Source organism: Somniosus microcephalus, chromosome 11, assembly GCF_052327205.1.
Source record: "Somniosus microcephalus isolate GS21.2 chromosome 11, FLI_Smic_1.0, whole genome shotgun sequence".
Taxonomy (NCBI): domain Eukaryota; kingdom Metazoa; phylum Chordata; class Chondrichthyes; order Squaliformes; family Somniosidae; genus Somniosus; species Somniosus microcephalus.
The window spans coordinates 194,984,661-195,011,086 of NC_140997.1; the positions used below are offsets into that span (position 1 = coordinate 194,984,661).

Below are 26,426 nucleotides of genomic sequence, written 5' to 3' on the forward strand. Positions count from 1 at the left end.
AATACTGCAGATGCTGGAAATCCGTCTTTTGTCTCCACTAGTCCGATCACCATCTCGTCTCGTTTTGAATACCTCTTAATGTCTCGTCACTTCTTTTGTTCTCTCCCAGCCCTGCCTTTCGATCTATTTCATTTCCTTTCCAGTTTTGAAAAAGGGTTAGACCCAAAAACGTCGACTCTTATTTTCCCTCCACGGATGTTGCCTGGCCTGCTGAGTTTTTCCAGCATTTTCTGTTGTTATTCCCCATAATTAATGACTGACAAAATCGCATCCTTAGAATTTGCACCTTTCAAAGCTACCTGTTCCCATTATTTCATTAGGTTACATTCAACTGGTACCATTAATGCACTCAGTCCTCTGACTCACTTCACTCATCATCTTGATCAAGACTGCCACCCACTCTGTCTGACCCAGTCAGTCATTATATCCTGACCAAAATTATCTGACCTTTTCACTTATTTTTTAAAAATGTCATGCTTTATATTTTTCTAGTATTTCCCTTTAATCTTCCAGGTTTGTCCCCCATTACTGGGTATATTATATTATATTGTATAATTTCTCTTCAGTACTTTGTGGGTGTCACCAAATGGCATTGTGTAAATCAAGTACCAATGGTTTTAGTATAAAGACATACCAGCAGCATGTATTTTAAAAGAGCCTACCAGTTTAAAATTATTGCGTTATCATTCCAGTGCTGAGTTATAGTCAGGGCCATTTTGTTTTAAGGAACTCGCTTAATGTGGCCACAGGGCCTGTGATGAACCTGCTTGGAGCTGTGCCCTGGCCAGGAGTGGGATCGAGTTCCAATGTGTGGAGGGGAAAGGAGGTGGTGGAGGCAGAAGTATAAAAACTAAGAGTCAGGACTGGGAAGCCACATCTTTGGTTGGCAGCAGAGACACTGAGCAAGATGGTAGCTAACATGCTGAATCTCACGTCACATCCAATTGTATTTGGTTTGGCAGGAACCAATGAATCAGCAGTTGTGATGATCAATAAGATTGCTGGAAATAGAATATTGATGGATACAATTTTTAAAATTTATAGAGATGCATTAATATCTGCTATATGGAATGAGTCTTACCTGTCGAAGCTCTGAAAGCCCTTTAAGAATAGCCTGCTGTCGTTCCCGGTTTCTCACCAGATCAGGGTTAAGAAGAGGATCTCTTGGATGGTCTAAACTATAGCTTTGATGCTGCAGGTCATCTATAATTGAAAAAAGGATGCAATAGAAAACTTGGATATACCTAGTCAAAATTGGACTTGTACAGTTTCCCAGATTCACATCTATCACATTAAAAGATGATTGAAGAATGCACTGCATTCTTACTATAGACATCAATCACCACCCACAAAACTTGCCCTCTAATTTAAGTATGTTCAAGAGTAGAAAACTCACAGCATCAGTGGTACAAATTTATTGCATTCTGGGTGGATTGTTAAAATTGATTAATTGTACCTTGAGAGATTGGGAATTTACAAGTTGTAACAGAACTGTATACAATTTAAAATGGAGTTACTGAAAGAATATTACACAAATAGGTCACTAAGCCAAGAGAGGCACTTAAACCTGCTGCAGTTTTAAGAATGAACCAAATTGAGAAACGGAAGCCATGACCCCAAGCAGGTGTATATGCCAAACTGGTGACTAGAGGTATAATATGTTTACCACTTTTTAAAAATGAGCTCCTAAATTAAAAACAAGGCTGCATAAATACCATTGCAATGCATATACTGTGGGTCATGTGTTGAAGGCCTCGACATTGGGGCATCAGGATCCAAATGATACACCTCATCTGTGCGCACGTAAGGAACAAAGTTGGATGACGGTGGTCTATCATTGTCTGATTCATTAGCTGATAGAGCTCTTTGACACCATTCTCCTGCCTTCATGTTTTGAACTATATGGAGCTCCTTCTGCTCCATTTGGAGCTGCTTGTTCCTCAGTGCAGGAACTGGTGGAGATTCACACCTACAGAAAGAAAACTTCTATTAAATCTGCATTTCTCATTACATCATTTATTCTCACAAAATTGTTTTCATTCGTTCTAGTATTTTTTTTACTTCTGCTGTGAAGTAGCAATTGTTTAGCTCAGACATGGACTAGAATTCATATTGCATTTTTAGAGAAGCCAGATATCTCAACTTAGCATGAAACAGAAATCTCGAGGTTGAAAAAAACGATAGGTCCCATCTGGTGTACCTTCCTACGATCATAGCAGTTGTAGCTGGTAGTGCATTTCTCATCAAGGTACTTGCTCGATGTTGCCTTCAAATATCTAAATTACCTGTCTCCACAATCTCCCTCAGTAAGCTGTCTCAATAACCAGTAAGTGCATATGGGTCTGATGGTCTTTTCTCATCCTGAGTGCATAATGTAACAATTTACTAACTACTCTCCAAGTAATGTTTCTTTACCTTCTGTCTCAATCTACTACTTCTCAGTTTGAACATTCTGCTGTCGCAGGCCAATACAAAGAGGGTACTGGTTGATTTTCTACATCTCTGAGCCTTATTATTTTGAATACCTAAATCATATTCTGTCTCTAGTCATCTGCTTTTCAACGAGAGCCCCAAATCCTATTCTTTGTACTGCCAGACTTGGGCCCTGACAATAAATCCCCAAAAAACCAAAGTCCTTGTGTTCCAGCAAAGATCCAAACATCAGGGACCCAAAATAAATTTCACAGTAGGAACAACCAAAATTGAACAAACCACTAACTACACATACTTGGGCTTAAAAATCAGTTCTACGGGAAACTTCAAACTGGCTGTGAATGAACTGAAAGAGAAAGCAAGAAGGGCTTTCCATGCCATCAAAAAATCAATCCAAATAGAAATCCCAATTAGCATTTGGCTCAAAATTTTCAAATCAGTAATTGAACCAATTGCACTCTATGGCAGTGAGGTATGGGGACCGCTAACTCAACAAGAATTTGCAAAATGGGACAAACACCCAATTGAGATCCTACATGCGGAATTCTGTAAAAGTATCCTCCGGACTCAAAGGAAAACAGTAAACAATGCATGCAGGGCGGAACTAGGCCAATATCCATTAATAATCACTATCCAAAAAAGAGCCACCAAATTTTGGAATCACCTACAAATGAGCAATCCCCAATGCTATCACTACGACGCCCTGAAATGCCAAGAGCTGACCATAAAGAAGAATACCCTCAGTCAACTAGTCCTGGGACTCAGTGAAGTAAATACTAACAATAACCAGCCCCAGGACAGTGACAGGGTAACACAAAGAATTCGACCCAACACAATCGTCGCTAAGCAAAAGGAAAAATATCTGACATATTGGGCAGAAACAACAAAAACCCAAAGCAAACTCAATTGCTACTTGGCCCTAAACAGACAATACAACATAGCTGATTACCTGACCATGGTAAAGGATAACAAACTGAGAAGAACCTTGACAAGGTACAGACTCAGCGAACATAGCCTAGCGATCGAAAAAGGCAGACACAGGCAGACCAGGCTACCAAGAGAAGACAGGATATGCTCTCACTGCAGTCAGGGAGTAGTGGAGACAGAGATGCACTTCCTCACAGCCTGCGGAAAATATCAGGGCATCAGGGAGAATTTCTACCAAAAATTCTCACAAATATGCCCTGATTTCAGAAATCTGAATGACAACCAAAAACTCCCATTCCTACTGGGAGAGGAGAGAAGCTGTATAACACTGGCGGCACACTATGTTACAGCTTGCCATGAACAGAGGGACAACCAGTAAACTAAGAAAAGAATATATATAAACAATGCGAAAGTATATTTATACACTCAGGGATATACCTGTTTATACACTGTATGAATAGAACTGCGTTTATGTGCTAAACCATAAGTGTATTTTGATGCTTTGGCAACATAAGATGTAACTTATCGTGCCAATAAAGCGATTTGAATCGTGAATCGTGAATCGTAGTCCAGCCAAGCCTCATCCTTTTGATAGTGTGCATTCCAAAATGGCACAGAATACTCTGGTCCCACCAAATGTTCAATTTAACAGTAGGATTACTTCTTTGGTCTACTTTCTATTCTTATGTAACCCAACATCCCATTTGTTTATATTTGACAGCTGCCGATGTTTAATCGATGGGTCTCTCAAGAGATTATGACCTCAAGATCCCTTTTCTGATTCAACTTGGTCAGTATTTTCCCATTAATTCGGACATCGATCTGCCTACTCTTTGAACCCAAGTGATTTACATTATCTACAAGTATTTATATAGCACCTTTAACGTAGTAAAATGTCCCAAGAAGCTTCACAGCAGCATTATCAAAGAAAATTTGACATTGAGCTACATAGGAAATATTAGGGCAGAGAGTCTTAAAGGAGGAGAGAGAGGAAGCAAGGTGGAGAGGTTTAGGGAGGGAATTCCAGAGCTTAGAGCATTAGCAGCTGACGGCACAGCCGCCAATGGTGGCAGCGATTAAAATTGGGGATGCTCAAGAGGCCAGAATTGGAAGAGCGCAGATATCTTGGAGGGTTGTAGGGCTGGAGATGATTACAGAGATAGGGAGGGGCGAGGCCATGGAGGGATTTGAAAACAAGAACTTTTTATTAAAAAAAAAAAAAAAAAAAATTGCTCCAGTTGGCTAGTTCTCTGTGATTTTCTCCTACCTTCAGGCTGCACAGGGCGAGGTTCCTGCTGTAGGGCCTTGTGCCTGCGAGACCCCCAACCAAATTGGGGGCGATTAATGTCCTGCAGACCTCTGTACCAGACCCCCTCTCTCCGTGTGCTGCAGCTACTAATTTTTGATGTGCTGGGGGGATGGGTAGCGGACTGTTAGCAGCTCATCAGTACCGGACATACTGGGGGAGTGAGATGTGGTGTTGCCCGGTGCAGTTCCCAGCATTTTTCGAATGGGGCATTCTTTACCCAGCATGCATAGCGGCAGAGAAACCGCACTCTCTGGGATAGAACCATGCAAGTACAGTAATCCCTCCCCAACCTCGGGGGCTACATCCCTGAAAACCTCCGTGGTTGGTAAAACCGCGGTTGGCAAATATAAGACCTTATGGGAAAAATGGGGTTAGAGCTCATCAGAGCTTAAGTGAGTTGCTTTATTTTAAATAACACCATTTTAAAAATCATCAATCGAGGTGGATGAATGCAGAGAAGCGACATCGTGGCTGGTTGATTCAACTGGGCGGTTTCTTAAAGAATTCTGCGATGGATGGTTGACTCATTTTTTTCTGAATATCTTTCTGGACCTGCTTGTATGGCCTCATTAAATCCTCCAAACCTCGCTTGAATTTTAAACTTCGCTCCAAGAATGGGTCAATCTCCATAAAGAGGTCGGAGCGATTAGTAGCAAGGAGCGTTGCCTTGCTACGGTTGGCACTTGTCAGCTTCGACTTCTCCACCATATCCTCGTCTTCGTCCTCTGCCTCATTAGAATGCTGTATCAGCTCATCAAGGTCCTCCTCCGTCAACTCCTTGCCGTGCGACTCAAGGAGCTCCTCGACGTCATCAGGCTGTATGTTGGCCAGCCCCTCGCCTCCCAACCTTCACAATGCGATCAACTTCATCGTCAACTGTAGGAAAGCCTCGGAAGTCATTCACTGCCTCCCTCCAAAGTTTACCCCAGCAGGCATCTTCTTCAGTTCATCCATCGATTCTTTTATGTTGGTGATGCAGTCAGCGATGGTGTAATCCTTCCAACAAGTTTTCACCGTCAGTATTGCGTCATCCTCCATAGCCTCCATCATGCGGTCAAAGCTGCGTCATATGTAGTATGCCTTGAAGGTGGCGATCACACCTTGGTCCATGGATTGAAGGAGTGAAGTCATGTTGGGAGGCAGGAAGACAACTTCAGTACTGTATTAGGGTGGGCGAATTGGAGTGCTGGTGGGTGGCCGGGGTCATTGTCGAGGATGAGTAGGACCTTGAAAGCCAGATTTTTTTTTGCAAGGTACCGCTCCACGTCATGCACAAAACAGTTATGAAACCAGTCCATGAAGACTGCAGCAGTAACCCACGCCTTGCAGTTAGAACGCCAAAAGACAGGGAGATAGTTTTTGTCCTTCAGAGCGCGGGGATTGAGAGAGCGGTAGAGCAGCATCGGCTTCACTAAACAGTCCCCCTCAGCGTTAGCACAAAAGGAGAAGGGTCACCCTATCCTTAGCCACCTTGAATCCCGAAGCATGCTTCTCAGCCTTCGCGATGAAAGTTCGGGAAGGCATTTGCTTCCAGAAGAGGCCAGTCTCATCCGCATTAAATACCTGCAGGTAACCCTTCTCGGCGATCAACTTCTTCAGCTCTTCCGGGAACTTGGCAGCGGCCTTGTGATCGGCTGAGGCAGATTCCCCCACAACCTTGAGGTTAGTCAAGGCGAACCTCTTAAAATTTTCCAACCAGCCCTTACTCGCTTGAAACTTTGCCATCTACATTTTCCCTGGCAGCCACAGTAAGATGCTTGTAGAAACTAAGGGCCTTCTTACGTACCCATGTGGAATTAACATTCACTTTTTTCTGGTTCTGGTCTTCCAACCAGATATTAAGTGCCTTCTCCATTTTTTCAAGCTTATGGTCCCGTGGCATAAACGACACTAACACATTTTGAAGAGCCACCCTCAATACTGGCCCTTATCGACACTTCACTTTTTTTAATGGTGGATTCGTTAACCCCCATTAGTCGTCCAACCGACACTGTACTTTCACCACGGGCAAGTCTATTAACGACATCTAATTTCCTATCTAAGGTTAGTACATTCCTTGCCCTTTTCGCTATTGATTCACCTTTACCACTGAGATTACGCTTAGGGGCCATGATCAAGGGCTAAATAGAATACAATACTGTAATTAAAGACAAAATGGGTAGCAACGAGACGACATTCACACACACAGTATTTCCACGAGTGGAGCGAGACCACATGTGGTAGTAAATATGCTCAAAAGAGCGGCGCGGATGAATGGAGTCTCGTGTTTGGAAGCACCACCCGAGAAACTTGAAAATTAAAAAACGCGTACTGTATATGCAAAATTCACTGCCGTGGTTGGCAAAATTTGTCGCAGAGAGGAAACCATGTATACTTGAAATCCGCGTATGGCAAAACCGCGGTTGGGACGGGATTCCTGTACTCAATGCAAGAGAAAGGGTGGCTTCTCTGCCACTAGGGATGCTGGGTAATGAACTCTTCATTCCACACAAGCCGTTTTTTCCCCACACGCTGCCGCCTCTGCTTGTCCCGTGTTTTAAGTTGTAAACGGACTTGGTGCTTTGAAAGCTGACAATAGTTGGTCATTTGCAAATGTCCGTGGTTTCAAGGTGCAGCTTGTGTCTGTTACAATATAAAAGTTATTTGGGACTGTCAATAAGTGTCTTTTTTTTGCAGATGTCTGTTTGTACAGGTTTCACTGTCTTGAGAAATAAGGAATAAACACCAGACTAATTATTTTCCTTAATGTTTTCTGTACTTTTTCGCTCATGGCTCAATAAAAACACTGTTCTCCAAATCTTATCACAAACTTCAGAAAACCAACCTGTAATCTTTGTCAGCGGGTAATCTACTGTTTGAGTTGCTTCTTGGGGCAGGATCTTCCTGTAAATAGAGTTATTACCAACCAATTATTTAATAATTTAAACAATTATTTGCACAATTTGAAAGTTACACTACTTGTATTTTTTGAATGTGTGTGGACCTTCACATAGAGAATATATTGGAAAACTGATTTACCTGATTAATCATTTAAATTATTCAGTGAAGTAGAAAACAGTTGCAAGCATCCTTATTAATAAAACAATGTAATTTCCATTTGAATATTCAAAAACACCCTCCAGCCCTTCAAGTTATTTTGGAGATAGCAGAGAAATGTTACATCTTCCGCTACAATGATTTGTAAAGCTCTAATCAAAGTTTTCCATTACTTCTTGGAACCCTATTGGCTTCTTGTAGAGTGAGATGAAGGGAAAGAGAGGTGGAGGGGAGAGAGAGAGAGAGTGAGCACAGAAACAGGCCATTCGGCCCAACCAGTCCATGCCGGCGTTTATGCTCCACTCGAGCCTCCTCCCCTCTTTCCTCATCTAAATCTATCAGCATAACCATTTATTCCCTTCTCCCTCATATGCTTGTCTAGCTTAAATGCATCTATACTATTCGCTTCAACCACTCCCTGTGGTAGCGAGTTCCACATTCTCACAACTCTTTGGGTAAAGAAGATTCTTCTGAATTCCCTATTGGATTTCTTGGTGACTATCTTATATTGATGGCCTCCAGTTATGCTCTTCCCCACAAGTGGAAACATTCTCTCTCTATCCACTCTATCAAAACCTTTCATAATTTTAAAGATCTCTATTAGGTCACCCCTTAGCCTTTTTTCAAGAGAAAAGAGATCCAGCCTGTTCATCCTTTCCTGATATGTATGCCCTCGCATTTCTGGTATCATCCTTGTAAATCTTCTCTGCACCCCCTCCAGTGCCTCTGTATCCTTTTTGTAATATGGTGACCAGAACTGTACGCAGTACTCTAAGTGTGGTCTAACCAAGGTTTGATACAGGTTTAGCACAACTTCCCTACTTTTCAATTCTATACCTCTAGAAATAAACCCTAGTGCTTAGTTTGCTTTTTTAATGGCCTTGCTAACCTGTGTCACAACTTTTAATGATGTGTATTTGTACTCCGAGATCCCTTTATTCCTCTACCCCACCTAGACTCGCACCCTCCAAGTAATGTGACCTCCCTATTCTTCCTACCAAAATGTAATACCTCACATATGTGTGTTGAACTTCATTGGACAAATTATATGCCCATTCTGCAAGTTCATTAATGTCCTCCTGTACTTTGTTGCGTCCTCCTCAGTATTGACTATCCCCCCCCAATTTGGTGTGATCCGCAAATTTAGACACTGTCTTTTTGATTCCAAAGTCTAAATCATTGATATATATTGTGTACAACAGTGGTCCCAGCACTGATCCTTGTGGAACACCACTACCCACCTTCTGCCACTGGGAATTGCTACCCTTTACCCCTACTCTCTGCTTTCTGTCTTGAAGCAAGCTAGCTATCCATTCTGCTACTTGTCCCGACTCTGCATTCCCTGACCTTGTTCATCAGTCTATTATGGGGTACCTTATCGAAGGCCATTTGAAAATCTAGCGAAAGAGAGGGGAGCGCGAGAGAGGAGCGCGGGAGAGAGCGTGAGGAGCGCGAGGAGCGAGCGAGGAGCGCGCGAGAGCGAGAGGAGCGCGCGAGACAGAGAGAGAGTGAGACAGAGACAGAGAGAGACAGACAGAGAGAACATAAGAAATAGGAGCACGAATAGGCCACTTAGCCCCTCGAGCCTGCTCCGCCATTCAATAAGATCATGGCTGATCTTGGGCTCAAAGCCAATTCCCTGCCCGCTCCCCCTAACCCTTCATTCCCTTATCTTGCAAAAATCTGTCTATCTCCACCTTAAATGTATTTAATGAACCAGCCTCCATGGCTCTCTGGGGCAGAGAATTCCACAGATTTACGATCCTCAGAGAAGAAATTCCTCCTCATCTCAGTTCTAAAAGAGCGACCCTTTATTCTGAAACTCTGCCCGAGTTCTAGATTTCCCCACGAGGGGAAACATCCTCTCTGCATCTACCTTGTCAAGCCCCCTCAGTATCTTATATGTTTCAATAAGATTACCTCTCATTCTTCTAAATTCCAATAAGTATAGGCCCAACCTGCTCAACCTTTCTTCATCAGTCAACCCCCTCATCTCAGGAATCAACCGTGTGAATCGTCTCTGAACTGCCTCCAATGCAAGTATATCCTTCCTTAAATAAGGAGACCAAAACTGTATGCAGTACTCAAGGTGTGGTCTCACCAATACCCTGTACAGTTGTAGCAGGACTTCCCTGCTTTTATACTCCAACCCCTTTGAAATGAAGGCCAACATTCCATGTGTCTTTTTGATTACTTGCTGTACCTGCATGCTAACATTTTGTGTTTCATGCACAAGGACCCCCAGGTCCCTCTGAACTGTAGCATTTTGTAATCTCCCTCCATTTAAATAATAATTTGCTTTTTTATTTTTCCTGCTAAAGTGGATAACCTCGCACTTTCCCACATTATACTCCATCTGCCAAATGTTTGCCCACTCACTTAACCTGTCTATATCCCTTTGCAGGTTCTTTGAGTCCTCTGCACAACTTGCTTTCCCACCCATCTTTGTATCATTCGCAAACTTGGCTACATTACACTCGGTCCCTTCATCCAAGTCATTAATGTAGATTGTAAATAGTTGAGGCCCCAGCATCGATCCTTGTGGCACCGTACTAGTTACCGCTTGCCAACCGGAAAATAACCCATTTATCCCGCCTCTCTGCTTTCTGTTAGTTAGCCTATTCTCTATCCATGCTAATATATTACCCCCAACTCCGTGAGCTCTTATCTTATGCAGTAACCTTTTATGTGGTACCTTATCGAATGCCTTCTGGAAATCCAAATACACCACTTTCATTGGCTCACCCTTATCCACCCTGCTCGTTACATCCTGAAAGAACTCCAGCAAATTTGTTAAACATGATTTCCCTTTCATAAAACTATGCCGCCTCTGCTTGACTGCATTATGATTTTCCAAATGCCCTGCTACCGCTTCCTTAATAAAGGACTCCAGCATTTCCCCAATGACAGATGTTAGGCTAACTGTTTCACAGTTTCCTGCTTTCTGTCTCCCTCCTTTCTTAAATAGTCGCGTTATGTTTGCGGTTTTCCAATCCGCTGGGACCTCTCCAGAGTCCAGGGAATTCTGGTATATTGCAACCAATGCATCCACTATCTCTGCAGCCACTTCTTTTAAGACCCTGGAATGCAGGCCATCTGGTCCAGCGGACTTGAGAGAGAGGGAGAGAGAGTGAGTGAGTGAGGTCAGATGAGAGAGAGGGAGAGAAAGGGGAGGAGAGAGAGAGGGGGGAGGAGAGAGAGAGAGGGGGGGGGAGGAGAGAGAGGGGGGGGAGGAGAGAGAGAGAGAGAAGGGGAGGAGAGAGAGAGGGGGGGAGGAGAGAGAGAGGGGGAGGAGAGAAAGAGAGAGAGAAAGAGGGGGGAGGAGAGGACATATAAATTGGATCCAAGGAGAGGACATATAAACTGTCCAGAAAAAGCAGTAAACCTGAGGATTGGGAGCAGTTTAGGATTCAACAAAGGAGGACAAAGGGAACAAATTAAGAAGGGGAAAATAGAATATGAGAGTAAGCTTGCAAGGAACATAAAAACTGACTATAGAAGCTTCTATAGATATGTGAAGAGAAAGATTGGTGAAGTCAAGCGTAGGTCCCTTGCAGTCAGAATCAGGGGAATTTATAATGGGGAACAAAGAAATGGCAGACCAATTAAATACATACTTTGGTTCTGTCTTCACAAAGGAGGACACAAATAACCTCCCAGAGATGTCGGGGAACATAGGGTCTGATGACAGGGAGAAGCTGAAAGAAATCAGTATTTGTAGGGAAATGGTGTTAGGGAAATTGACGGGATTGAAGGCCGATAAATCCCCAGGGCCTGATAATCTACATACTAGGGTACTTAAGGAAGTGGCCCTAGAAATAGTAGGTGCATTGCTGATCATCTTCTAACATTCGATGGAATCTGGAACAGTACCCATGGATTGGAGGGTAGCTAATGTTACCCCACTATTCAAAAAAGGTGGTAGAGAGAAGTGGGGAAAGTGCTAGAGTCCATTATAAAAGATGTAATAGCAGAGCACTTGGAAAACAGTGACAGGATCAGACAAAGTCAACATGGATTTACAAAAGGTAAATCGTGCTCGACTAATCTACTGGAATTTTTTGAGGATGTAACTGGTAAAATAGATAAGGGAGAACCAGTGGATGTGGTGTATTTGGACTTTCAGAAGGCTTTCAATAAGGTCCCGCATAAGAGATTAGCGTGTAAAGTTAAGGCACATGGGATTGGGGGCAAGGTATTGACTTGGATAGAGAACTGGTTGGCAGACAGAAAGCAAAGAGTTGGAATGAACAGGTCTTTTTCCGAGTGGCAGGCAGCGACTAGTGGGGTACCGCAGGGATCGGTCCTTGGACCCCAGCTATTCACAATATATATTAATGATCTAGACAAGGGAACTAGATGTAATATCTCCAAGTTTGCAGACGACACAAAGCTGGGTGGGCGTGTGTGCAGGGAGGAGGATGCCGAGAAACTCCAGGATGATTTGGACAGGTTGGGTGATTGGACAGAAGCATAGCAGATGCAATATAACGTGGATAAATGTGAGGTTATCCACTTTGGTGGCAAAAACAGGAAGGCAGATTATTATCTGAATGGCAATAGATTGGGAGAAGGGGAAGTGCAACGAGATCTGGGTGTCCTTGTGCACCAGTCGCTGAAGGTAAGCATGTAGGTGCAGCAGGCGGTTAAGAAGGCAAATGGTATGTTGGCCTTCGTAGCGATGGGCGAGTACAGGAACAAGGATATCTTGCTGCAGTTGTACAGGGCCTTGGCGAGACCACATCTTGAATACTGTGTGCAGTTTTGGTCGCCTTATCTGAGGAAGGATGTTCTTGCCATGGAAGGAGTTCAGCGAAGATTCACCAGGCTGATACCTGGGATTTCAGGAGTGACATATGAGGAGCGATTGGGCTTATACTCGCTGGAGTTTAGAAGAATGAGAGGGTATCTCATTGAAACTTATAAAATTCTGACAGGACTGGACAGACTAGATGCAGGAAGGATGTTCCCGATGGTCGGGGAGTCCAGAACCAGGGGTCACAGCCTAAGGATAAGGGGTAAGCCATTTAGGACAGAAATTAGGAGGAATTTCTTCACCCAGAGAGTGGTGAACCTGTGGAATTCTCTATCACAGAAGGCAGTAGAGGCCAATTCATTAAATATATTCAAGAAGGAGTTGGATATATTTCTTAAAGCTAAAGGGATCAAGGGATATGGGGAGAAGGCAGGGACAGGGTACTGAATTTGGATGATCAGCCATGATCGCATTGAATGGCGGAGCAGGCTCGAGGGGCTGAATGGCCTACTCCTGCTCCTATCTTCTATGTTTCTATGTAGGAGGGGAGGAGGAGAGAGGGGGGGGGAGGAAGGAGAGAGACAGAGAGAGGAGGAGGAGGGAGAGAGAGAGAGAGGGGGGGAGGTGAGAGAGAGGGGGGGAGGTGAGAGAGAGGGGGGGAGGTGAGAGAGAGGGGGAGGAGGAGAGAGAGCGAGGGGAGAAGGAGAGAGAGAGGGGGGGAAGGAGAGAGAGAGGGGGGGAAGGAGAGAGAGGGGGAGGAGAGGAGGAGGGGGAGGAGAGACACACACACACACACACAGGAAGAGTAGGAGGAGAGAGAGGGGGAGGAGACAGATGGGGGAGAGAGAGGGGGAGGGGGAGAGGGGAGAGAGAGGGGGAGGAGGAGAGGGGAGAGAGAGGGGGAGGAGGAGAGGGGAGAGAGAGGGGAGAGAGAAGGAGAGAGGAGAGAGAAGGAGAGGGGGGAGAGAGGAGAGAGAGGGGGAGAAGGAGAGGGGGAGGAGGAGAGAGGGGGAGGAGGGGAGAGAGGAGAGAGTGTGGAAGGTGTGGTGTCCGTGTGTTGATAAAGACACTGAAGACAGGAGTTGGTTCATAGGTGTTTACTAAGCAAAGTCTAGGGGGGGGGGGTTCTAACGGATATACACAATATACAGGCTTATATAGCCCGAGTGGCAAGTACCGGCATTACAGCGCACCTGGGGCTCTTAAAGGCACATACACTACAATTCCTCCCCTTTTAGCTAACCAGTACATCATATTTTAAGTAATTATTAATTACATGTTATAAGAAAAATAATATACACATTGCTGTAGTTAATTAATTATAAGTCAGTCTCTCAGGAGGCTTCCTGACTCGGTCTGGATAACGCCTCGGGGGTGTAGTAGTTTCTGGTGGTGTAGTAGGTTTTTTTTGGCAAGGCAGATTCGGCTTGAATGCCAGTGTCGGGTTCATCGGGTTCCAGTATCACCGGATCGGAGGTAGATATGGGTATCTCTACTTCATCGTTAGACGTATAGAGTTCTGGTGTAGGTTGTCCCTTTTCGGATGACTTTATGATTTGGTCAGCATGGCGCCTTATTATGCTTTCTCCGATGTCCACGGTATACATCAGTGGTCCTAGTCGTGTGCAGATAGTTCCAGGCTGCCATTTCTCGGTACGGTAGTCCCGGGCCAAAACTTGTTGACCTATCTGGAAGGTTCTAGTTGGCCTTTCATTCATGCCTTGAAACTGCTGGTTCTCCACGTCCCTTCTGATGTTGGGCTTGACCAAATCCAGCCGGCATCTTAGGTTTCTATTGAAGAACATCATGGCGGGAGTTTGGTTGGTAACCATATGTGTTGCATTCCTGTATGCGAATAAGAAGTTATCCACCTTGTGCTGAAGTTTTATGTCTTCATTACCCATGGCCTTCTTGAAGGTCTGGACAAACCTTTCAGCCAATCCATTGGTGGCGGGATGGTATGGGGCGGACGTGTAGTGCTTAACCCCATTGTTTTTTTAAGAACTTTCTGAATTCTTCGGACACAAATTGCGGTCCATTATCAGAACATATCTGTTCCGGCAGCCCATTCCTGGCAAATATGGTCCTTAATACTGTGATGTTTTTTTCTGTGGTGGTGGAGGACATCTTTATTACCTCCGGCCACTTGGAGTGTGCATCAACCGCGATTAAGAACATGGAGTCCATAAATGGACCAGCAAAGTCGATGTGCACCCTTTGCCAGGGAGATGAGGGCCACTCCCATGGATGTAGAGGGGCTTGGGGTGGAGCGTTTTGGACCTTCTGGCATCCTAGGCAGCTCTTGGTCATTTCTTCGATGTCTCCATCGATACCTGGCCACCACACAAATGCTCTGGCTAGGTTCTTCATTTTCACTCCACCCAGATGCCCCTCGTGAAGCTCCTTTAGCACTTTATCCTGGAGTTTGGGTGGAATCACCACTCTGGATCCACACATCAAGGTTCCTCGGCACACTGACAGCTGTTCTCTTCTTTGCGAGAATGCTGACAACAGTGGTTCGCCATGTGCTGGCCATCCCTTCACTGTTAAATCGTAAACCCGTGAGAGAGTCGGGTCATTTCTCATCTCCCTTTCAATGGCAGAATTTGTTACTGGTGGACATTCCACTATGGTAGAGTGGAACATCTCTACTGGGTCTACTGTAGGTGCCTCTTCTACCGTTGGCAACGGTAGGCACGATAAACCTTCAGCATTCCTATGCTGTTTTGATCCTTTGTATTCTATGTTGTATTGGTGTGCCCCTAGAAAAAAGGACCACCTCTGTAGCCTTTGCGCTGTCATAATGGGAACACCCTTTTTAGGGTTGAATATGGAGATGAGGGGTTGATGGTCAGTCAACAAGGTAAATTTTTGTCCGTGTAGGTAATGGTTGAATTTCTTCACTCCCCATACCAGGCTGAGTGCTTCCCTGTCGATTTGGGCATAGTTACGCTCAGCTGAGTTTAATGAGCGTGACGCAAAAGCTATCGGCCGTTCTGAGCCATCAGGGAATTTATGGGATAATACTGCTCCTATGCCGTAAGGGGATGCATCGCACGCCAGTCTGATTGGCAGTGATGGGTTGTAATGAGCCAAAACTTCTTCGGATGTGATTAAGTCTTTGCATTTATGGAAGGCACGTTTACAGTCTTCGTTCCATTTCCAAATCACTCCTGTTTGTAGCAGTTCATTAAGAGGGTGTAGAAGAGTTGATAAGTTCGGTAAAAATTTATGATAGTAATTTATTAATCCCAGGAACGACCTTAATTGTGAAACATTTTCAGGTGCTGGGGCTTTTATGACCGCTTCAATTTTTTCAGGTGATTTATGCAACCCTTCGTTATTAATTATGTGGCCACAATATATCTGATTTTGGAAAAATTCGCACTTGGGGCGATTTGCTCGTAGGCCCCGTTCTTTCAGCCTAGTGAGCACCTGCTCCAAATTGGCAAGGTGCTCGTTGTCGTTTTCTCCTGTTACAAGGATGTCGTCTAGGTAGCATTGAGTCCCCGGAATCCCTTGCAGGACTTGCTCCATAGCTCTTTGCCAGATAGCTGGAGCTGATGCTACTCCAAAAACCAGTCGATTGTACTGGTACAGGCCTTTGTGTGTGTTTATCGTGAGATACTTTTTAAAGGCCTCCTCAACCTCCATCTGTAGATATGCCTGTGCCAAGTCAATTTTGGTGAAACGTTTCCCTCCGGATAGTGAGGCGAAAATATCTTCTATCCTCGGAAGAGGATACTGTACCGTGTGAAGGGCCGGGTTTACAGTCACCTTGAAGTCTCCACAGATGCGAATTTTTCTCTGTTCTTCAGATTTATCATTATTCAATGCTTTTTTCATGACTGGAACGATGGGTGTTGCCCACTCGCTCCAATCTATTTTGGATAATACGCCTGCCTTTTCCAAATTCTCCAGTTCTGCCTCGACTGCTGGACGAATTGCGTACGGCCTTAAAAAATTTGGGAATTGCTGCATCTTCCACTTTTATTGAGGCGGTGATGCCTTTCAAGGTTCCTAGTTTCTCTTGAAACACTTCTTTGGCGTTGGCCAAGATGTCTTTTAATCGTTCAGGTATGATGTCATCATTGTTTTTTTTCTTACTGGTCACCGTCAGTGCCTGAATGGAGTGCCAGTCTAAACATATCTTTCTGATCCATTCACGTCCCAACAACGGTGGACCCCCATCTTGTAGAATGTATAAATACAACTTTTGTATTTCTTTGCCGTTGTATACAACAGGCACCCTTAATTTTCCTTTGGGGTATACTTTCTGCCCCGTATATGTTTTTAAGATGATGGATGTGTCTTTTAGAGGTATATGCAAAAATAGCCTCTTGTAATCCCGTCGATTTATTACGGTTAGAGCCGATCCTGTATCTAGCTCCATTTTAACTGGGGACCCTGCCATCGTGAGGGTAACCCAAATGGTTTGGTAATCATCTTTGGCAAGTACATTATGTAATTTGAGACAGCTTAGTCTCTTGTTTTCGGAGTTGCTATCGCTCTTCTGGTCTTCGGAGCTACTGTCCATCATCATTTGTACCTTCCTGTACTTTCCTTTATTGATTTTTTTTTTCCTGTCTGTGGATTTATTTTGTCCAGATCGGCATACCCGTGCAATGTGTCCAATCTTTCCGCATTGCCTGCATGCTTTGTCCTTGCACCAGCAGTCCCTCTGGTTATGGGTGGATCTGCCGCAGCGATAACATCTTTCGAAACCCTGTGTCATTTCATGGGTGCCAAAGTCCTGTGTCTTTTGTTGTATCTCTGCAGCTCCTCTTGCTGCTGCTTCGTATGATACAGCCATACTGAAAGCTTTGTCCAATGTTAAATCTTTTTCAGAAAGCAGCCTTTTTTGTGTTCCTTCACTTAAGAGACCGCAAACGAATTTGTCTCGAAGATAATCCGATAGTCCTGCCCCGAATTGGCAGTACTTTGATAGCTTTCTTAATTCGGTTAGGTAATCAGCGTTACTTTCATTCTTGTGTTGATTTCTCTTGAAGAATTTGAATCGTTCCGCTATCAGCAGCGGTGTTGGGTTTAAGTGCTCCTGCAGGGTATCAACAATTTCTTTAAAATTCTTGTCCTTTGGTTTGGCTGGAGTGATTAAATTTCGTAACAGCCCGTATGCCTTTGCGCCCATTAGGTTCAGCAGTACTGAAGCTTTTTTTTCATCTTCTATTCCATTTGTAGTGCAATATACCTCTACTCTTTCCGCGTATGTGGTCCAATCTTCTATTTCGCTATCAAAAGCATCAATATTGCCAGACTTAGGCATTTCAGAAAAGATATGGCGCTTCCCGTGCTTTTCTTTCTTTTCTGCAGCAAAGATATGGCGCTTTCCCGCCGCTGCTGCCGATGACAACGCTGTTTCCGTTCTTTTTAAAAAAATGTATTTACAGTTGGAGACTCGTTCCCGCCGGACTTTCTCTCCAGGTCTGAACGCTGACCTGCTTGCTGCGCCGGCCGTCTCCAGAGTGCTCCCTCCCAGTCAGTTATTGCTTGCCTCCGATTTCGCTGCCTGTCTCAGCTGTAGAGCCAGCCGCTGGAACCCCAGCCTGACGCCCAGGAAGGATTAGCGCAGTACCTGCCACCAGCTTGGCCAGCTGGTGAAACCACAGCTTCTCTCACGTTCTTGAGTCTTCTGGACGCCCGAGGAATCGATGTCCTTGAGGTGCTGCCGAATTGCAGGTAAGTCCGTTTCCACTTCGTCGCCACTGTGGTGGCCGTGTGTTGATAAAGACACCGAAGACAGGAGTTGGTTCATAGGTGTTTACTAAGCAAAGTCTTGGGGGGGGGGGGGGGTGTTCTAACGGATATACACAATATACAGGCTTATATAGCCCGAGTGGCAATTACCGGCATTACAGCACACCTGGGGCTCTTAAAGGCACATACACTACAGAAGGAGGGAGAGGGGGAGAGAAAGAGAGGGGAGAGTGAGAAAGAGGGAGGGGAAAAAGGAAGGGAAAGAGGGACAGCTTCATGTATTTGAATGGCCCTGTGATATGTCTCGCTGTCTTTGATGCCAACATTATATCCCTTATATATCATCATCTCAATTTTATATATTCCCTTTGTAGTGGTATTATGTAAAGCTGCAACAATGGCATATTTGGTCAATTGCTTTATAATCAGCCCAAGCTGGACATCTCCTGTTGGGTGGCAGGAAGTGCTCCTTCTTCACCATCTACTTGTTCTCCCACAAGGCAGAGCACTGATGGGCCTGCTTCACCTGTACTGCACTAACACCCTACCCCCGCCCCACCATCTTGCAAATTGGCTCAAAGCCAACTGCATGCCCCCAAGTAGAAATAACTATAAATCCACAGCTGCCCACTGAAACATTCCCCCCATAGCAGTGCCCAGAACAGGCTTGCAGTTGACAGGTCGCAGGCCTTGGAGGAGCAGGGTTGGTTGGGAAAGGGCCGAGAGGCACAGCAAGACTGCTAATGTGTTAGCCAACTGTCAGGAACAAAAAAGCTGGAGAGAACGGCCCCAGAACAGGCTCAGAAAAGTGGAGAGAATTTTTTTTTTGGATGAGGGAGGGAGATGAAAACTGCCCCAGTAGCACAGTAGAATTTTTTACATGGAGGTTTAATGGACTGTAGATAGCAGAGCAGACAGGGTGTAGAATAGAACTTGTCCTACAGCCTAGCTGAACTGACAGCTGGGCTGTCGCATCAAAAAGAACACAATACCAGCCAGAGATGCATTTTGGGGTGCAACAACACCGGAAGAAAAAAAATCTAAAATGTAAATAAAGCACAGTGCTTACCTGGTTGGGGAAAAAGCAGCCTGGATGATAGGGAGCAGCTTCAGAATATTAATTGCACAGCAGAACCATCTGGTGGTCAGTGCCTGCAACTGCATGCCAACTTTTTTTCTCATACCAGTAAAGAGCAGGTGTTATGTGATGTGAAGGTGCTGTGATAAAGTGCGACAGCTCTAACATTAAAAGTCCTATCACAGTGCCACCTACTGATATAAGAGGTACTGCAGGAAAATATGGGCACATGCATAATAGGAATTCACGCCCCATGTACCAAATTTAGTATATTACCAGTCAATCTCCCATGGAGTTGCACACAGGTAGTTAAGACCAATTTTTCAGGTCAAGCAGTGATAGGGGATATGGAAATATATGGGAGAGGTGAGTGGGAAGCAGAATAGAAGAGTGGAGAGGACAGGGGAATGGGAAGTGAGGTGGAGAGGGCAGTAGGAGAACAGAGGGAGGAGGATACAAAAAGAGGGGAGGGGGATAGAGATGGAGAAAGGGGAGGGGAATAAGAGGTAGCCAAGGATCACAATCATTTTGGAAGGGCTGCTGTCGAAAGACTGCTACTGGAGGCAGGGGAAATTTAAAACTCAATCGTAACAGACAGTCTTGGGATTCTTGTTGCACCGTATACACATGAGATACCGCAGGGTTGCTTACGGAGAAAGCTTCAAAAACAATGGGGGAGTTGCTGTAAGAGGACATTGCAAGGCGAGCGGTCACTAGCAAGTTGGTTGGTGTACACTTTCATTTTCTAGATGCTGGATTACCTAAGGCACGATTGTGTCAGCCTTGGGTTGGGAGGGGGGGGGGGTGAGGGGGGAAGGGGGGTGAGGGGGGAAGGGGGGGGGGGAGGGTGGGTGGGTGGAGGGGGGTGGGAAAGAGGACCCTGTTAACAACACTCTCAGCAGACCAAAATGTCAGAACAGTTCACTGGAACTCCACAAACAGCAACGGAAGTGCATCAGTGAGTTGACGGGGCAGGACTGATCTGCAAAATCGTGCTGGGATGCAAATCTCTGGCAGGAGACGGGGTAGAGGTGGGGGTGGGGAGAAAGGTTATGTGGAGAAAGAAGAGAACTAGTAAATTTCAAAGTCCCCCCCAAAACTTTTTGGACACATAGTGCCTTTGTTGCTGGTGTATGTCCTGAAGTGATTTGTTTATGTTCTCAGCCTTCTGTCTCCTCTTCAAAGATGCTTGTTTAGACAGCCCAATTAGGTGCGACTTACAGGCTGATTTCTGAAGATAATTTTCAACTCATAACTGAGGAGCAAAACTTTACAGTAGAATTCATCACAAAAACAGCAGGGTAGCAACAGATAAGGCAATTTCAGGTGAAATTTTTAAAATGTTGGGAAACAATGGGTGGCTGAGTGTCAGTATAATGGCACTGTCACGAATCACTAATTGAGCCCCAGTGTACTTAATGTATCACATAACATGACCTTCACAGCATCATCTACAGGTGTAGTACCATTAGAACGTTGCAACCACTCGCCATTCATATATATACTGCGTGGTGCACATGGGAGGCAGTATTTCATTCAAGCAATGTTAGAAGGTGAGGGGACAATTGAACAAAGGTGGGAAACAGAAGGGGAAAGGGTAGGGAGAGGACAGACTGGAGCCAAGGGAAACGGGGGGAAGTGATGAAGGAGGCAAGAAAGATTGGGATGGAGCAGAAGGTGGGGGGTGAGGAAGAGAATGGAAGCAGGGGAATTCAGATTAATGGGGTTCGGGGGATTGAGATATAGGACAACAAACAATCAGGGTAGGGTAGGGTAGGGATGGAGGTTTCGTTAGAAAATGGAGTGAATGGGGGGTAGGAGTAGCCTGTGAGGGGGAACTGCAGCCAGTGGGAGGGGGAGGGGAAGGGATTGGCAACTAGTGGATGGGTTGGAACAAGAATTGCATGGAGAAGGTGGTGTTGGTAGGAGAGATATAGCTAGCGGTGAATGATACTAATTTGCGCTAGTGGGCAGGGCAGAGGTGTGACACTGCCAGTTGGGGATGAAAGGATATGTGGCCCAAAAACCTGCTCCGTGTCGGGGTGTGCAGACTTGTTCATGGCGCGGAGGGGAAGCTGAAAACTTGATTTGCTGGGGGCGGGAGGGGGGCACATGTGGGACATTCTAATTAGGATTGTTTAAGCTGCTTTTCATTTATGTAGGTTGTATTTGATGCTATCTGTCCTGTCACTATCTCTTAATTTGAGGATGAACTCAAAATACCGTTTTGACACTCACTTGACATTATCTGGTGTCCCCATCGTTTCCAATTTGTCATTTGATGCTACTTTGCCAACGTCATCCGCAGTGTCATACCTTTGAACAGTTTTCAATTTATTAATTCTAGTAATACTGACACCCATATGTAGTTCCTAAAGAATAAACATTATACCTTCCTATTTATTTTTTTAGCGGCAGAATCCTGACTTCAGCATTACTGTTCAATTAAATCTAATTAGCCTGAATTTCAACACTTCTAAAAATTATAAGCTAATAAGAGCTAATGCTGATGTTGTTCAGAAAAAGAGTAAGTTTTATGATAGAAAAGCTTTGTTTTCATGATAAAAAGTTATTTGTTTGCCAGAAATAAGAATGCAGTAAGTGTTTTTCTTTTCATTAAGAATGAAGTGATGTGAAAAATGATAAATCACTACAGCAATAAGATTGCATACATACCTCATGAAGTCCAAATACCTTCTGAGTAACAGTCAAATTTCTCTATCGACCACAATATATTGGTTTAGATCATGTTTAATTTCTCCCCCCACTTTCTTCTCTTACCCCTCTCTCCAAAAGGCTGTGACTTACATTGAGTTCAGCAACCAACCCTCTGGTACACTACCCAAATGGCCATTCTTCATTTGTGAGCTGGGGCAGTGAACACTGGAAAATAGCTAATCTCTCAACAGTAGGAGTCACTGGGTAGTAATTCAAAGCTGGAACCCCAACTGATGTTCCCCACCTTAGCCTGGGGACAGAGATGTCACTAACAGCACCCCAAAACAACCCTGGCTTAGATTGGCCATCACAGTATAGGTTAAGGATTCAACCGGAGAATTTCCTGGTTTGTATGTTTCAATTCCATACTGAGCAGCACTTTTACCCAGCGCACATTAGGGGCCCTTCAAATCAAGTTTAACATTTTCAAAAGATTCCAATATTTATCACATCGCAAGCACAGAAACATGAAAATGGTCTTCAGTTTCCATACGAGGAGTAACAAAATATCCAGTATTTCTCACTATTGTACTGAACACGTTGCAATACAGGTAGACTATCGTTTATCCGAAAACCTCGGGACCAGCCGTGTTTTGGTTTTCGGAGAATTTCGGATTTCGGAAGGTGGGTCGGCGGGGGTCCGCGGGGGGGTCGCGCGCACGACTTACGCTGACGTGCAGCATAAGTCGTGCGCACGACGCCCCCCGCCGACCCCCCCCCCCGGCCCCAACCTCCCCGCGGACCCCCACCGGCGCCGGACCCCCCGCCGACTTACGGTTGGGGTCGGCGGGGGTCGGGGCCGGCGGGGGGGTCGTGCGCACGACTTACGCTGACGCTCGGCGCAAGTCGGCGGGGGTCGGGGCCGGCAGGGGTCCGCGGGGGGGGGGGGGGGTCAGCAGGGGTCCGCGCGGGGGGGGGGGGGTCGGCGGGGGTCCGCGGCGGGGGGGGGGGGGGGTCCACGGGGGGTCGTGTGCACGACTTACGCTGAACGAAAAAACTTTCGGTTTTTAGAGGGTTTCGGAAGTTCGGATAAAGGGTAGTCTACCTGTATAGCCATAAATTGACCTCATTACCTTCCTCAGAACAGCTAGTCCTTGCTTTTCCACAGGCTGAGATGACACACCAACAGCTACTTTTGCCTGAAGTGCTGGCACCACTGGTGAAGGCAGTCTCTCTGCTGTCGGCTCTTTTGAGGACTGCTTTTTCTTAGGCCGATGCTCTGGAGCGCTCTTTTCCAACAACTGCAACAGTTCCATCTGTCTTCTCCTTTTTTTCTCTTCTCTCTCTCTTTGTAAACTTTTCGGATATCGTTCCGAAGCAGGGACGTACCTCTTATTTGTTTTGTTTGTATTCCATTCTGGACGTTTTTCATCCTTTCCTTTCTTAGTTCTTGCAAACTGATTGTATGCATCATCGGATTGTAAAACATTTTCTTTTCCAGTCACAACCATCTTTTCATTTGGCTTTGGCTTCTTTTTGGTTTTCTTTGTGTTGGATACAATGTCACATTCTGCAGCTTTATCTGGTGTATAGGATAGCAGACTGCGGTCTATAACTTGCGCATTATACTTAACTTTTCCGATCAACTCAAAATCCTCTGAAAAACACAACAATTGTTGCAATTCTCTACTTCAGCTAGCACTTAAATGCAATTTCCTGTAGTTACATAATCATACTATGAAAGAAATACAAGATAAACTATTATAATTGATACTACAGGGAAGCACTGAGCCAAAGTAAAGGAGTTTCTATCAATAAATGATCATTTAAAATTTAATTACTAGGCAAGTCAAATTTTTTAAATTGAAATGTGTACTTTCCCCACAGCCGATATGCAGGACAAGTAATTTGGCGCAACAAGTTATCTGTTATTGTTCAGAAACTGACATTTTCGCGGCCTCTGGGACTTTTTGTATGATACTCAGGCAGAAATCCCCCAAGGAATAAAAAGTGTTCCAACCGTGGCTAACAAGAGAAGCTAAAGATAGTATTAAATTAAAGGAAGTGGCTTATAATGTTGCCAAGAAGAGTAGTAAGCCTGAGGATTAGGAGGATTTTAAAGTTCAGCAAAGGAATTGATAAAGAAAGAGAAAATGGAACAGGAGAGTAAACTGGCAAGAAACATAAAAAACGATTCTAAAAGCTTCTATAGGTATGTAAAAAGGAAGAGATTAGCAAAAGTAAACATGGGTCCTTTAGAGGCAGAGGCAGAAATTATGATGGGGAATATGGAAATGGCAGAGACGTTAAACAAATACTTTGTATCTGTCTTCACGGAAGAAGACACAAACATTCTGGAAATAGTGGGGAACCAAGGGTCTAGTGAGAATGAGGAACTTAAAGAAATAGTACTGGAGAAATTAACGGGACTAAAAGTCGACAAATCCCCTGGACCTGATGGCCTAAATCCATGGGTTTTAAAAGAGGTGGCTGCAGAGATAGTGGATGCATTGGTTTTGATCTTCCAGAATTCCCTAGATTCCAGAACAGTCCCTATGGCTTGGAAGGTCGCAAACGTAAGGAAGGAGGGAGAGAGAGAAAACAGGGAACTATAGGCTAGTTAGCCCAACATCAGTAGTAGGGAAAATGCTAGAATCTATTATTAGGGACATGGTAACAGGGCACTTAGAAAATCATAATATGATTGGGCAGAGTCAACACGGTTTATGAAAGGGAAATCGTGTTTGACAAATATGTTGGAGTTTTTTGAGGTTGTAACTAGTAGGGTAGATAAGGGGGAACCAGTGGATGTCGTGCATTTGGATTTTCAAAAAGGATTCGATAAGGTGCCACGCAAGAGGTTATTACACAAAATATGGGCTCATGGGATTGGGGGTAATAGATTAGTATGGATTGAAGATTGGTTAATGGTCAGAAAACAGAGAGTAGGAATAAGCAGGTCATTTTCGGGTTGGCAGGCTGTAACTAGTGGGGTACCGTAAGGATCAGTGCTTGGACCTCAGCTATTTACAATTTATATTAATGACTTAGATGAGGGGACTCAGTGTAATGTATCCAAGTTTGTTGACAGTACAAAGTTAGGTGGGAAAGTAATTTGCGAGGAGGATGTAAAGAGGCTGCAAAGGGATATAGACAGGTTAAATGAGTGGGCAAGAACATGGCAGATGGAATATAATGTGGAGAAGTGTGAAGTTATCCAATCTGGTTGGAAAAATAGAAAAGCAGAATATTTTTTAAATGGAGACACACACTGGGAAATGTTGGTATTCAGAGGGACCTTGGTATCCTTACACATGAATCACAGAAAGTTAAAATGCAGCTACAGCAAGCAATTAGGAAAGCAAATGGTATGTTAGCCTTTATCACAAAGGAATTGGAGTATACGAGTAAAGAAGTCTTACTACAATTTTATTGGGCTTGGAGTACTGTGTAGTTTTGGTCTCCTTACCCAAGGAAGGATATACTTGCTTTAGAGGGCGTGCAACGAAGGTTCAATACAAAAGCAAAACACTGCAGATGCTGGAAATCTGAAATAAAAACAGAAAATGCTGGAAATGCTCAGCAGGTCAGGCAGCATCTGTGGAGAGAGAAACAGAGTTAACGTTTCAGGTCGATGACCCTTCGTCAGAACTGGAAATGGAACAAGTTTTTAAGCAAAAGGAGATGGTAATGGGACAAGTTAAGAAAAAAAAGATGGCTCTAGATGAAGTGTAAATGGCACTGGCAGAATAAAAGACAGCTGCCATATGAGAGAAAAAAAAATAGGGGCAGAGGTTATGGTCTAAAATTGTTGAACTCTACGTTGAGTCCAGAAGGCTGTAAAGTGCCTAATCGAAAGACGAGGTGCTGTTCCTCAAGCTTTCATTGGAACAGTGCAAGAGGCCGAGGATGGTGAGATCTGAGTGGGAGTGGAGCTGAGAATTCAAGTGACAGGCAACCGGAAGCTCGGGGTCAACCTTACGGACTGAACGGAGGTGTTCCGCAAAGCAGTCACCCAATCTGCGTTTGGTCTCCCCAATGTAGAGGAGACCACATCGTGAGCAGCGAATACACTATACTAAATTGCAAGAAGTGCAAGTAAATCGCTGTTTCACCTGGAACAAGTATTTGGGGCCTTGGACAGTGGGAAGGGAGGTGGTAAAAGGGCATGTGTTGCATCTCCTGCGCTTACATGGGAATGTGCCGGGCGAAGGGGAGGGGTGTTGGGGGTGATAGAGGAGTGGACCAGGGTGTCGCGGAGGAAGCGGTCCCTTCGGAATGCTGAAAGGGGAGGTGAGGGGAAGATGTGTTTGGTGGTGAGATCACGCTGGAGGTGGCGGAAATGGCAGAGGATGATCCGTTGAATGTGGAGGACAAGGGGAACCCTATCGTGGTTCCGGGAGGGAGGGGAAGGGGTGAGAGCAGAAGTGCAGGAAATATAACAGACACGGTCAAGGGCTTTGTCAACCACAGTAGAGGGTAATCCTCGGTTGAGAAAAAAGGAAGACATGTCT

General features: G+C 44.8%; 2 protein-coding genes across 4 annotated transcripts in view; one reads left to right on the forward strand and one right to left on the reverse strand.

Moving 5' to 3' along the window:
• The window catches only part of LOC147111090 (protein TASOR-like), a 71,892-nt gene extending 64,482 nt beyond the window's left edge, over window positions 1-7,410 (forward strand). Inside the window, exon 23 of the mRNA XM_086001626.1 lies at window positions 4,082-7,410. Within this exon, the coding sequence (XP_085857752.1) occupies window positions 4,082-4,095 (14 nt within the window). The 3' untranslated portion in view covers window positions 4,096-7,410. The remainder of the gene's footprint in view (window positions 1-4,081) is intronic.
• The window catches only part of ccdc66 (coiled-coil domain containing 66), a 93,651-nt gene that overhangs the window by 2,645 nt on the left and 64,580 nt on the right, over window positions 1-26,426 (reverse strand). For all 3 annotated transcript variants that reach the window (XM_086001629.1, XM_086001628.1, XM_086001630.1), the window contains 4 exons: window positions 23,046-23,569; window positions 7,494-7,552; window positions 1,716-1,969; window positions 1,082-1,203 (listed from right to left, as the gene is read on the reverse strand). In XM_086001629.1, the coding sequence (XP_085857755.1) occupies window positions 1,082-1,203; window positions 1,716-1,969; window positions 7,494-7,552; window positions 23,046-23,569 (959 nt within the window). The remainder of the gene's footprint in view (window positions 1-1,081; window positions 1,204-1,715; window positions 1,970-7,493; window positions 7,553-23,045; window positions 23,570-26,426) is intronic.